Source organism: Artemia franciscana, chromosome 12 (genome assembly GCF_032884065.1).
Source record: "Artemia franciscana chromosome 12, ASM3288406v1, whole genome shotgun sequence".
Taxonomy (NCBI): Eukaryota; Metazoa; Arthropoda; class Branchiopoda; order Anostraca; family Artemiidae; genus Artemia; species Artemia franciscana.
Genome location: NC_088874.1, coordinates 27,527,215 through 27,541,716, shown reverse-complemented (window position 1 = coordinate 27,541,716; position 14,502 = coordinate 27,527,215). Strand labels below are relative to the sequence as shown.

Below are 14,502 nucleotides of genomic sequence, written 5' to 3'. Positions count from 1 at the left end.
GGGAAAGAAATTGTACCCTTTAAACACCAATTGAGTACAAAAGGGTATATCTAAATGTATAGGAGGTTAAACTATTTATTACCACAGAGTAACTTGACCTCGCATCCTAAATTGTGGTCTTTTCTATACCATGTTGCATTAACGAATTATTTGGTATGACTGTTGATCATTGTGTTGATAGAGATTTGGTATATAGGTATAGTATTTGGTTTATAACTATTTGGTATAGTAGGGGTAGTTTTGCACCTTAGAAAGTTCATAAACAAATTATGGAGATCCAGCTGTCCTGTGTCTTATGCTAGCCCAATAGAAAAGACTATGCCTTCCCGTCCTTATTAATATCCAGATACAAGGTACTTGGAAGTATTCTACTTCAGTGATGTTTCCCTGATTCACTTTGTTGTCAAATTCACTGTTATTGTTGTTATTCTCAAATAAAACCGTTCCCTTATTTATGCATCTACATATGTGGCATAAGCTACAAGAGAGAGAGAGAGAGAGAAAGAGAAAGAGAGAGAGAGAGAGAGAGAGAGAGAGAGAGAGATTGATTTAGTTATATTAAGTTTTAATATAATCATTATTTACAGATTGGAAGTTCCATGAAAAGTGTGGGAGAGGTCATGGCTATAGGTAGACGGTTTGAAGAGGCTCTCCAAAAAGCATTAAGAATGGGAGATGAACACATCATGGGGTTCGACTCAAGAGTTAAAGGCGTTTCAGAAGAGGAGCTAAAGGACCCAACTGACAAGAGAATTATGTTCATTGCATCTGCCTTGAGGTAAAGACAAAGTTTTAAATATCTACTAGGAAGATATTTCTTCTGCTTAGGTTAAATACTTGTCTGTTTTCTTCATTTTTCTTTCTTTTTCATGTAGAGTTTTGCATTTGGGATGACTCAAAGGTGACATATTGCTAATAACAGTGACAACAACTTGCATCAGCACCAAGCCACCTGAGGCGAAGACAGCTGTGCACGCTCCTTCTCCGCCTTAATCTATTCAAAGCCTTAATTTTTACCTCCTCCCAAGAAGCTCTAATTTCTTTTAACCTTTCGTTATAAACTCCTCCCACCCTTTTCGGTGACGACCAGCTTTTCGTTTGGCTTCAGATAGATGACTCAAACAACAATTAATAGTTTAATGGTAAAAAACAACAACAATAGGGCCGCTTTAAAAAACCAATAAACAACGTTTAGGACCACAACTTCAAATTCTAGGGTTGGCTTTTTTTAATTATCATGGTCATTTGTTGTTTTGTTATGGACTTTTCAGTCAAAACTACATAATTCTATGGCGTTCAGCATAACGTGCATAATAAATCAGCATACATAACTGTATATACATATATTCAGATCTGTAAAACAATGAATAATAATAACATTTTTGTTTATTGTATAAAAACTGAAAATGAGCAATCAACCACAAAAAGAACAAATTTAATCAACAAACTCCTACGCTGTGTTGGAGACTGAATGTAAAGTCATTTATTTATAAATTAGTTTATAAGTCCCATCCGTCTCTCTATGACTCGATTTTTTCCGCTTCTCTCTCACTCCATCTCTCTTTCTCTGTGTAATCCCCGTGAGTTATTGAGGTTTAATTGCTTTTCTCTCTCTCTATTGTTAAAGGAGACAAAACGAGTTGCCTCCCTGTCTCCTTTGTATAAAATTTATGTATATAGTTTCTTGTTCAATAAAGTCAAGTCTAAGTCTTCTAAGACATGGAAGCAAACTAAACCTGACTGGAACCCGAACTTGAATGGTGGCATAATACACTTTTCTTTTAAGTGGTCGATAATCAGAAGCTCAAATATCTTGGCGAAAACGTTGATACAGTCACTGCCCTATATGATGAACATGATGATTTTGATTACTTTTTTTAGAATTGGCCTAATCACTCCAATGCATAAACTGTCCGGAACGACAGCAACGTTAAAAACCATTTGGAAAAGCAATGCAAGATGGTTATAGAGGAGATCACTTGCGGCAATAAAATACTCAGCACAAATACTATTGGCGCCTGCCCAGAATTCTTTTTTTCTAAGCTTCAACACAACCTTATCAATAGCAGATGGTGCTATCACTGTCCCTGTTCACTGGGACAGTCCCTGTTCACAGGGACAAAATTTGTCCCTGTTCACAGTTTTTGTCCCTTGTTTTGTCCCTGTTCACAGGGACAAAATTAAAGCAGTTTGGTATTCCTCTGATGAATGGATCAAGGGCTGTCCCAAGTCATCAATAAAAATATCTCTGAAATGTACAAAAAATAGTTATGACTACATAGATAATAATCATACTAAGCGCTAAGCAGATTTAGTATTCACTTTGGACTTTTATGTAGCTTTCGGCTTTGATATCTGGGCTCTAACCCTCGATTCCATCATCAGTGACTCTTCCTAGAAAAAGGCAGCTTCATTTTTGTCATCGCCTACCTCGTTATAGTCGCAGTTTAAGCTGTAGACCCTTGCAAAAGATACTTGGTTTGCTCAGATAAGGCTCGGGCCTTCGACTATTGCAAATCAGGACTCGTACACTCTCCTTTTTGCATCGATGTTAACGATGTTAATCGTTAACATCGATGTTAACGATTAACATCGATGTTAACATCGATATTAACGATAATTTATCGATGTTAACAAAAGATTATGAGGTCCGCTCAAAGCCGAGAGTTTTTAATTTCTTAATTAATTAAAAAATTTATTTTTTTTTATCTGTTTATTGTTCAAAGCCATTCTCGTAGTGTTAACAATCATCTGCCAAAATAAATGTGTTTCTAGTTTGAAGGGGCTAACTCTTTTTACGTCACTTGGCATTTATCAAGTGACATATAGCGATCGCAATTTCTGTCGGTCTGTCTGTCTGTCGGTCCCGGTTTTGTCTAGTTTGGGCACTTCCAAATAAGCTAGGACGATGAAATTTAGCATGCGTATCAGGTACCAGACGAGATTAAAATAGAAATAGTCTCTTCCGCGATTCGACCATCTTGGGGGGGGGAGTGGATTGAAAGGCCAATTCAGAAATATTAGAAAAAATGAGGTATTTTTAAGTTACGAGCGGGTGATCAGATCTTAATGAAATTTTATATCTAGAAGGATATCGTGTCTCAGAGCTCTTATTTTAAATTCTGACTGAATCTGATGACATTGGGGCGAGTTGGAGGGGGGAACCGAATATCTTGGAAAACGCTTAGAGTGTAGAAATCGGGATGGAACTTGGTGGGAAGAATAAGCACATGTCCTAGATACATTGTTGACATAATCGAACCGGATCTGCTCATTTTGAAAGGTTGGGGGAGGGGTAGTAAAAATTAGAAAAAATTATGTATTTTTAACTTACGGAGGGGTTATCGAATCTCAATGAAGTTTGTTATTAGAAGAACCTCGTGTCTCAGAGTTCTTATTTTAAATCCCAACCGAATCCGGTGAGATTGGGGGGGGGTCGGAGGGGGAACTTCAAATCTTGGAAACCGCTTAGAGTGGAGAGATCGGGATGAAAATTTGTGGGAAGAATAAGTACAAGTCCTACAGTCCTAGATCACAATTTAAATTTCTGTCGGTCTGTCGGTCCCGGGTTTGCTTGTTTTGGCACTTCCAGATAAGCTAGGACGATGAAATCTGGTAGGCGTATCAGAGACCCGACCAGATTAAATTAGAAATAGTCACTTCTCTGATTCGAACATCTAGGGGGCGATTGGAGGGACAGTTTATTAGAAAAAAATAGAAAAAATGAGTTATTTTTAACTTATGAATGGGTTACCGGATCTTAATGAAATTTGATATATAGAAGGACCTCGTGTCCCAGAGCTCTTATTTTAAATTCTGACTGGATCCGGGGACATTGGGGGGGATTTGAAGGGGAAACTGGAAATCCTGGAAAACGCTTAGAGTGGAGATATCGTAATGAAACTTGGTGGGAAGAAGTCTTGGCTCTTCCGACCTCGTCACAAGTGCCATATGAGCTCTTGGTTCTTGTTCACTGATGGAAGGATTCGTTCATGTTTTTTTTGCCTTTCTCTGCCTTCTCCGATGCGTGGATCAGTCCTCGTTGGATATGAATAGTTTAAAATCATGCTCGTGATTCTGATATTACTATGAAAAAATTTTATATTTATAACTTTCATAGTTTAGATATTATACAACAGTTTAACTATTTTGCTATGGTTCCTAGCTCTGGCCTTCGCCCTAGAATTAACCGTAAAATTGGGTTTATTTATTTCTTGAAAAGTTGACGTTTTTACCATAAAACAGGACAAAATCTGATATAGAAGGTTTGCTCACTGAAATCAATCTATGCACTTATATTCTTACTGTAGATTAGCGATCAAATCTTCTTTGTTTTTTATTCCGCAGCAATTACTATCCTGCCGTCAAAAATATTATTTTTTCAATATAAGATCGATTTTTTGGTTTATTTATTAAAAATAAAACAGCAACAGGATAAAAAAGATAGAGTGAGACTCCAGAGTAGAGAATCGTAGAACATTAATACTTGTTTAGCTCCTTCACAGATTAAAATAGACTGAAAAGAGGAGATTTAAGCTTCCTTCGAGATACTAAGTCCACCGATGACTAGAATCTATATTAAATAATTTTAAGGAATTCTGAGTCTGGGGGATATGGAAGATGTTTTCCTTTTTCGTTTTGAAAAATTTTATGAAAACTCTCCACACCAGATGCCTTGTGGTGAAAATATACTCTAAATATTATAGAAAACAGGTTATTTCAATAATTTTCTAAGTCTATTTTCATAAAATTTCCAGGTTTAAAATGCTTGCTTTTGTGATTACTATGCCTTATGTTTAGGTTTTTAGCTTCACGTTTTTATAAGCAAGTGAATAAAAACTGCACAAAGGTAAAGAAAGGCCCGCTTCCAGAAACTTCCCTTCCAGAAATTTTTTTTTAGTCAGCTTCCCTCCAAAACTTCTGGATTTGTTTTTGGACTGTATACATATTTCACTCTTATTTTTTCAGGGCTGGTTATACTGTTGACGCAATCCATAATTTGAGCAAAATTGACAAATGGTTCCTATCAAAAATGAAGAATATTGTCGATATGCAGATGCAGTTAGAGGGATGTAAGGATGAAGACTTAACCCCAGATTTGATTCTGAAGGCGAAACAGCTTGGATTCTCTGACAAGCAAATAGCTACTTGTGTTGAATCTACGGAATTGGCCATAAGGTTATTTTATACTCTTACTAACGACCAAACCTGTTGGAGAGCATAAATAAAGCAGGGAAAGAAATGCAGAGTGTACTGTCGTGTGAAGACCTAACCCCACCCCCCCTCGAATAGAAATTTCAAAGTTACCTTGCCCTGTCCTCCCTACCCTTCCCCTGCCCAATAAAACTTTGCGTTAATGTTTCAACTCGATTCCCTCGCATTGGGAAAAACAAGATACACGATCAAAAAAGCCGAAGCTGCTCGGACTTTTTGAACAGCAAAAAGCTACTGCAGGTGAATCGACTGAGTTGGCCAAAAGGTCATTTATGCTGTTACTAGCAACGAATCCTGTCGAATGATGTGAATATAAATCAAGAAACTGAAATCGTCCCGTATACTGTTTTGTAAAGTATCGAAGGAAAATTTCCCACAACAAAAATTTGAATTCACCTCCCCCTCCTTTCTCTCCTTGCAAAACTAATCCTGAAGATTTCTGCTCGATCCCCCAGCCGTGAGACAAAACAAGGCAGGTTTAAACAAGGGTGAACAAATTTGTATTCTCTATCAAGCCATGAATATTTGCATTGAATCTACTGAGTTGGTATTTTTAACTTAGGAGTGTAACTTACGAGGTATTTTTAACTTACGAGTGGGTGATCGGATCTTAATGAATTTTGATAAATAGGAGAATCTTGTGTATCAGAGCTCCTATTTTAAATCTCGACCGGCATTAAGCCTCGGATTTTCCTTTTAAAAGAATCTATTGATTCTTAGAATTTTGCTAGTGCTCACGCCACATGAGCTCTTGGCTCTTCCGACGTCGTCACAAGTGCCATGTAAGCTCTTAGCTCTTGTCTAGAAAAGGAGCTTCTTCGTCCGCATAATTTTTTTACATTTCCCAAAAACTTCTCTAGAAAGCCAGATAAGCCATTGTGTTTTTTTTTCTAGAAAAACAGAAAGGGCTATTCTTTGAATGGAAATCCTGATATAGCTAATAGACTGGAAACTGCTTAAAAGCTTTAAATAAAAGCAATCCTCCTCTTAATCTCTCACGTAAATTGTCCTCCTATGCCTAGTCAATACTCTTCAATCCATCTTTTAGTCTTCTTAAATATGTACCTCCACCTACTCCCCTCCAGAGAGCACTGAGCCTTGGTGAACTTAGACAAACTTAGTGTTTTTATGCAGTTTCGATTTACGCGTGACAGATGTAGTACCGCTTGTCACTTTTTTCCATTCATTTATTGAAAATAATATTTAGGAATTAAAATTTCTATTATTTTACCAAAAAATGAAGTTTTATATAATACATTTTGAATGTTGTCTGTATTTTAAATTTATGTGTTATTTTCAGAACCAAGCGAAAGGAAAGAAACATTTTCCCATATGTCAAGCAGATTGACACCGTGGCAGCCGAGTGGCCTGCAGTCACAAACTACCTTTATTTAACCTACAACGGTGTGGCACATGATGTGGATTTTCCTGGAGGGTATACAATGGTATTAGGTAAAAAAAAGTTTGTGTGTGACAATGTCCCTTGTTCCCTATTCCTTTTTTCGACAAAGTAAAAATATCGCATTCATTTAATGCGTAAAAGTAGTATGTATGAAGAGCCGAAGAAAGGGCGATTATTTGCGATTGGACCCAATCGGGCCCCATGTTACCATCAATGTGAAAAAAAAAGATTTTGAAATTTAAAACAAATTGATGTGGCGATAAGGGATAAATTATGAATTATCCAAATTATAGAAAATATATTTGTTTTAAGTTTGCATTGCTGGATTAGATTTTTTAACATGTTTATTATTATTTAATGTATGCTTTATAATATAGAAAACTAATGCCCGTTAAAGTACATGTCAAATTTATTATAAATAGTCTATATAGTCCTATACGAGAGATGGTGCACTACGGACGTAAACTACTATGCATGTATCTTTTATTTAAAAAATTTAATATTTTTTCGCCCGTTAAGTACATGTCAAATTTATTATAAATAGTCTATATAGTCCTATACTAGAGAGATGATGTACTACGGACGTAAACTACTATGCATGTATATTTTATTTAAAAAATTTATTTTGCCAGTTAAGTACAACTGATTGCCCGTTAAAACTGATGCCCGTTAAAGTACATGTCAAATTTATTATAAATAGTCTATATAGTCCTATACTAGAGAGATGATGTACTACGGACGTAAACTACTATGCATGTATATTTTATTTAAAAAATGTAATATTTTTTTGCCCGTTAAGTACAACTTATTGCCCGTTAAAACTGATGCCCGTTAAAATACATGTCAAATTTATTATAAATAGACTATATAGTCCTATATTAGAGAGATGATGTACTACGGACGTAAACTACTATGCATTTAAATTTTATTTAAAAATTTAATATATACAAAGAGAGCCCCGCAAAAAAATCCAATTGAGCCCCGCACCTATTCTATTTGGGCTTTTATTTCTGAAGTATGATGTCGCCGGGTGGAGAGACAAAAGAATGTACATGTTCCCGTAATTTCAAAATATTGGAAGTATGTTTAAAGCTGGAGAATACAGTCAAACTGGGGTTTTAATTTCTTATTCATAAGTCTTTATACCTCCCCCCTAAAAAAAACAGTTGTTACTCCGTATAGATGTGTAATCGAAGTGTTTATTTGAATAAAATTGCAATGACACAGTGGAGATGTACAGCTTATAAGATTATAAGTATAGATGTACATATAATAAGTATAGATCTATAGATATATAAAATAGATGTGTAGATATTTGTATAGATAAATTATCAGTATAGATGTACAGCTTATTACTTACACTGTGCAGCTTATAAAAAACATTTATGGAATACTACTACTACTACTACTACTAATAATAACTTACTGCAGCACCAAGCCGCCTGAGGCCAACACAGCTACGCACGCTCCTCCTCCAACCTAATCTATTTAAAGCCTCCCTCTTTACACCCTCCCAGGAGTTCCTATTTCCTTTAAATCTTTATTTATGACATCCTCCCAAGCCAGACAAGGGCGACCTGCTTTCCGTGTAGCCCCAGACAAAAGCAAAAAGCAAAGCAAACTTTCGCATGCAAACCGTTTAGGGTTCGCGTAGCGCAGGTGCCGATCCCCTGATTCTCAGCCCTCGGCCGGGGTGCAATGCGTGGTTGGGGGCAAGCCATCCGACGCTTGCCCCCAGACGGTTGGCCAAAAAGGACAATATTCGGTAATAGAGATAAGAGAATCAATCCTCCCACGGGTAAAACAACGAAGTTCTATATTCGACCAAAAATTATTTAAGGGCTTATTCGACCCAAAATTAAAAAAGGACTTATATGACTCAAAATTAAAAAGGGCTTATTACACCCAAATTAAGGCTAATTCTTTACGATTTTAATTTGTATTATCATTATTGCTATTTTTAGATTATAGAATTTATAGATTATAGAATTTAGCGTCGTTAGAGAATAAATTATTTGATTCAGCTTGAACTTAGTACCAGTCAGTCTGATGCATTTAGACGAAAAGTTTTTATTTTGATTTTGTCGAAGGTCGACTGCAAACCAATCTGCTGTGGAGATTTAGAACAGAATATAGGAAATAGTTATCATAAAGAAATAAATGAAAAAAAAAATGAATATCAAAATATGATATTGGAGCCCATATTTCACAGGGACAAAAGTTGAAAAGTTTCTCAAGAGTTTACACAGGCAATCAATTGAAATAGAAAAATTGAGTTGGAACTCATTGCCTTATCCAAAGCCTAGGAGATTGTCAGTTATATAGAAAATATTCAGTTTCATTATTGTGTTTAGCCTTGTTTTGCATAAAAAAAGAAAATTCAGTTGTGCAATAGATAGCGCTTAATAATTTTTTTTATCTCTCTCACGAAAACGAAGTAGTAGTTGCAAAAAATTGTCTTCAAAAATAAACAAATTCTTGTTTTTTTCGTTAATTCGATCTGAATTCAATAAAAAAAAACTTTTGCATGACGTCTGTAATTATGATAAACAAGTATGGTTTTTTAAGGTTGACTTGTGTTTCAATCTGTGTTTTCAGAAATTTGCGAAAAACAAATATAATTGAGACTGGGCTTAATTAAAAACTATTAGCAATAGGAGGATGATGTTTCATGATAGATCACCTTCGAATGGCCGCGTTTGATTAGGGCGGGCTTTTTTTTTTACAATAAGGAATAATCTTCAGAGTGGGAAGTGGATCTCTGATGTAAATTAATGATTCAACTGATACGTTTGATTTAAAGCACATTTCCACGAACTCGGTCCAGAAAATTTTCGAAAAAAACTTCAATAATTATCTAGAAAATAATTATCTGATATTTTCCTTATAATTTTTAAGTCTTCATTTTTATCGGTGCATAAACAAGAACCTATTTTGGTATTTCAACAAAATTTTTCCGACGATAGAGACGATTTTTCAGCTGTGATCGAAGAAAGAAGTGAGCTGTATATTTAACCACACAGAGATATTTATTTTAATTTGACTTTTATGGAATCAATCTTCCGAAACCGAATTCGGATCCTTTCAGAACTTGTCCTAAGGATAAGCTTACGCTTAAAAAACTGCAAAGTGAAGTCAGACGATCAGAATGGTAAGTCCTGGCATATGACAGAGATTTTTGCCAAGCGAAAATGATCTATTTTAGTTTTAACTGCTATGTTAGATTTAAGGCATGTTTCTAAAAAGTCTTTCTAGAAAAGTTTTGGGAACAAAACTCCCTTGAATATCTACCTCAAAAATGGTTTTCATCGCTTCAGTTTTACCGTTGCATAACAAGAAATTTTTGTTTATTCGAAGCGAAGTTTTGCCGCCCCGACATACGAATTTCTTAACTATGATCAAATATAGGATAACAGACATATCTGTCATCCGAATTCATAGAATCTGGCTGTCGGAACAGAATTCGAATCCTCTCAGAACCTGCGTTAAGGATAAGAGTAGGCATGGGAAGCTCATTGAGTTAATGATACCTCAGAAATGCTAGTTATATAATGAGGCTTCACTTATGAGGGACGAAGGGGGAACGCCCTTCAATGTGTTCGATTAGTTGATTAAAAATTGAGACAATTGATCTCATATCCCAGATTTTATTACTATTTTGGCGATTTTATCACGATTTTTCTTCTGTTTTTCTGCTTTTGCTGTATTTCTATTGATGCTTACCTGAATGTCGATCTTTGAAATCTGGCTGTCGAAGCGAAATTCAACTCCTCTCATAACCTGTTGTGTCCACTTGGCAACTTTTCTAGGCCTGAACCTGGCCATCGTACCTCGGGCATGGTGAGGATGTCAAGATCGTACCGGCCCATTTCTTTCAGAGCTTGTACTGTCTTGGACACCTGGGACATTGCACGAACGTTCCAGAATCCAGATTTGAAGGAATTTTTCGCTCTCAAAAATCGTTCCTGGGGGCATGTGGTTGTCATGAAAATACAATCAGATCCGAGACTATTCCCAATGGATCTTTCTGTTACTTAGAGTTTTTATAGGAGTGGGTCGCAAGTCCACAGCCCAACCCTCCCTCTTTATCTTGGATTAGGACAGGCTATAGACGCAGTCGCAGGCGAGGTCTTTCATCGTTATGAAATACATATTGCCGAACCTTTTTTTTAATAAAGGTGTGGCAGGCATTGATGACCTTATCCATGTCAAAATCTCAAACCCAATCATCACCACTATCATTTTTAATTTTGACACGTTTTGATTCTCGGTGTCCAGGTTGATTTTCATTGACTTGCTCACATATTTGTCGTCTTCTAACTGTGTGTGTCTTTGCTTTTTATTTTCATTTTTGACTTGCTCGATTGCTCAGTGTCGCATGTCCTCTAACTGGGTTTGTCTTTGCTCCCATTTTCGTTTTTGACCCGCCGCCGCTGTTCTTCTAACCACGTGTGTCTTTGCTCTTCATTTTCATTTTTGACTCGCTCACTTGCTCGGTGTTGCTCGCTCACTTGCTTTGTTTTAGCTGCCCGTATTGGAGTTGTCGCAACTGATGGCCAGGTTGTAAATTTTCACATCTTATCACGTTTGATAGTTCAGGTGTTGGTTCCAAAGAATCATCATTTATAGTAACTGCTACTGCATATTTTCTTTTTTGAGCTTCCAATAGACATTATATTATGTAAATAAGTGATGCGGTGGATGTGATGTTCAGTTGGAAACTGAACAATCTTATTTATCTTACACATGACATCATTTAATAAACCATACATTTCTGTTTAATGAAGAGTATAAAAAAAAAACATACATTTCTGTTTAATGAACGTTCACTTGTGTGAGTGAAAGATCCAAGGTTGAATCGGTTAAAACTAAAATATCCAGTCAGGGGCGCCGCTAAGAGGGAGAGGGGGTGTTTTAAGGAGGGGAGAGGGGAGTTCAAAGGTGTCCCCACCGCCTGTCAACACTTGTGAAAATATACCTTGGAAATTTATCTTGTGTGTCCGCATTTGTCATCATTCTGGACAATTATATCGACACATTTTTTAAATTTCTCCTCAAAACTTAAAACTTTAACGGCACCCCTGTACCTAGCATTGTTTTGTGAGTAAGAGACCATATCATTTGAATGTAAAGTAAAAGTTTTCACATTGATATGTGGATAATTGAAATTTAAAGTCCCGTTATTGAAATTAGGGTTTTGAATAATCAATTTCAATAAATATCTTTCGCTTCTTTCAATCAGATTTTCACGGATTTGTGTCTATCTAACTAAAATAGCTTTTTTATTAATTTTTTTTTCATATTTGTCACTTCCGCAAATATCCGCCATTTCGTTTGCGTGGTCAGATGCTGCTGATCAGAAAAGGTAAAGAAAATCAAACAATTCCTGTAAATGGCATAATTTTTGGAATTCACCGTGAATTATTGAGGCTGTTCTTTGTGTGTAATAGACAAGGGAGAGACATGTGAGTATGAATTTGGGTATAGAATGGGGGCTTTCAATTTTAGGTAACTTTTCTTTCCAGAGACGAATTTAATTGGTATAGTACCGATCTCTCTCTCTCTCTCTCTCTCTCTCTCTCTCTCTCTCTTCTCCTCTCTCTCTCTCCTCTCTCTCTCCTCTCTCTCTCTCTCTCTCTCTCTCTCTCTCTCTCTCTCTCTCTCTCCTCTCTCTCCTCTCTTTCTCTCTTTCTCTCTCTTTCTCTCTTTCTCCTCTCTTTCTCTCTTTCTCTCTCTCTCTCTCTCTCTCTCTCTCTCTCTCTCTCTCTCTCTCTCTCTCTCTCTCTCTCTCTCTCTATATATATATATATATATATATATATATATATATATATATAATATATATATATATATATAGTATATATATATTGGTAGTAGTATTTTTGGTAGAATTCGCTCTGTTATTCATGGCCAACGTAAAATAAGAATAATACAGTTGGCATCAAAAGTGAAATATAGAAGCAATATGTTTCACTCCGCTTCTTGTTTTATGTTTTTTTATGCTAACCCTTTTTGTATACTCTTCTAGGTTCAGGGGTATACCGAATCGGCAGTTCTGTTGAATTTGATTGGTGTGCAGTCAGCTGTCTCCGTGAGCTACGAAAGCAGATGAAAAAAACTATAATGGTGAATTGTAATCCTGAAACTGTGAGTACGGACTATGATGTCTGTGACCGTTTGTATTTTGAAGAAATTTCATTTGAGGTGGTTATGGATATATATTACGCAGAAAATCCAGAAGGTAAAATATTTTTATACTCGTCAACGCTGTAACTTGCATGTGAAAGTTGTTTAACTTCACAGGAGACGAAAAAAAAACTTAAGGTGATTAGGACAACAGAGTAAAACATTTTTGTCCCATGGATCCATCTTTGGTCTATTCATACCAGAAAACCACAATTTTCTGCAATGTTTCTTTCTGTTGTTTCAAAATTATGATTTTTTATAGTAGCATCATGTTTTCGTCAGTGTTGCGACATTGAACCATGAAAATAAATAACTGTTTTATCAAATTTGGCAATCCAGAAGATAAGATACTTTTCAGATCCTCAACGGTTCGCTTACATGTAGAAAACTTTCAACGTCTTAGGACAAAACAGAAAGAAAAGAATCAATCGTAACGTACTAAGGATATATACTAATGATACCAAGGATACGTACTAAGGATACTATAGCGTTTTGTACAGGACTGCTTAAGAGTCGGCTTGGAATTTTGAGATTATTTATTCTCTTTTATGGTCTTTCATGCATTGCATGACATTATCGAATTACAAAAAGTGTTTCTTTTCAGGTCATGACATCATTCTCTGATGTCATCGAAATGCTTTTTCTACTCCAATTTTGCTTTCCCGTGTTTTAGAATTTTTCTTTTAATAATATTCAGATGTAGATTTTGTAATATCCCAAAACTTGCTTGGATTCAAAACAGGCACATAGATTTTGTTGTTAAAGTCGAAAATATGTTTGGGTTCTTTAAAAAGTACCAAAGACATCAAAAATAAATTATTTTAGCCACCTGAAAGCCATCTTAGGTATATGCATACTTGAAAAGGGCAAATGTCTAAAATTTTTCTTTTATTTGTTCCAAAATTATGGAATTTTGAGGGCGGTACCAACTTATCCTCAGTGTTGCCACGTCGAACTGTGAAAATCGATCAGCAAAACTAATTAGCTAAAATTGACAACACTTTTTGTTTTTGATTCCCAAAAACAACTACACGTTTAAAAGAAAGCCTTATCTCCTGAGGCTGTTCTATGCCGAGGGTTATTAGTTTGTTGGGGGGGATGTTTCGCCAGTGCTTTTTTTTGAGATTTGGAAACTGCTTCAACCACTTTTTCCATAATTACATCTCATTTTATAGAAAATTGGATTCTTGATTTTTCTTGAAGTGGCTGTGTATGTTTTTACTAAACCAATTCAAACAGTAAGATTTGGTTTTCACTGTTCTTGTTACTCTTTAAATGAAATACCAATAAAACTGTTAAAGTATCGATTTTTCTAGGGAATAACTTACTCAACCAAGGCGTTTTCAAAAGAGAAGTTAAGAGCTACCCAAGTACGAGCAGAAATAAAGTTTAATACTAATTCATGCGCAAAACGACCATATCACTATGAGCAAATAAATGAAATTATATCAAACACAAATTACAATAAAAACCAAGTCAAGCTTATACGAACAGGAATAATTACAAACAGGAGCATAGCTAATGCCCCTATTCCTTCTAGAATCTGGAACATGAATTGAACTTTACTGAAAACAACTTTCATTTCAACTTTCATTTCATTTCAAATGCTATGTTTCTATTTCTACCATCATAAGAAAACAATGATTTTAGTCATTTTAAAATAACAGTGAGGACTACTAAAAAAAAACTAAAAAAACAGA

The 14,502-nt window shown here is 35.6% G+C and overlaps 1 protein-coding gene across 1 annotated transcript in view; it reads left to right on the top strand.

The window, feature by feature from the left end:
• LOC136033939 (multifunctional protein r-like) overlaps nt 1-14,502 on the top strand; it is a 248,362-nt gene that overhangs the window by 85,860 nt on the left and 148,000 nt on the right. Inside the window, exons 12-15 of the mRNA XM_065714958.1 lie at nt 588-778; nt 4,969-5,178; nt 6,515-6,666; nt 12,645-12,857. Of these exons, the coding sequence (XP_065571030.1) occupies nt 588-778; nt 4,969-5,178; nt 6,515-6,666; nt 12,645-12,857 (766 nt within the window). The remainder of the gene's footprint in view (nt 1-587; nt 779-4,968; nt 5,179-6,514; nt 6,667-12,644; nt 12,858-14,502) is intronic.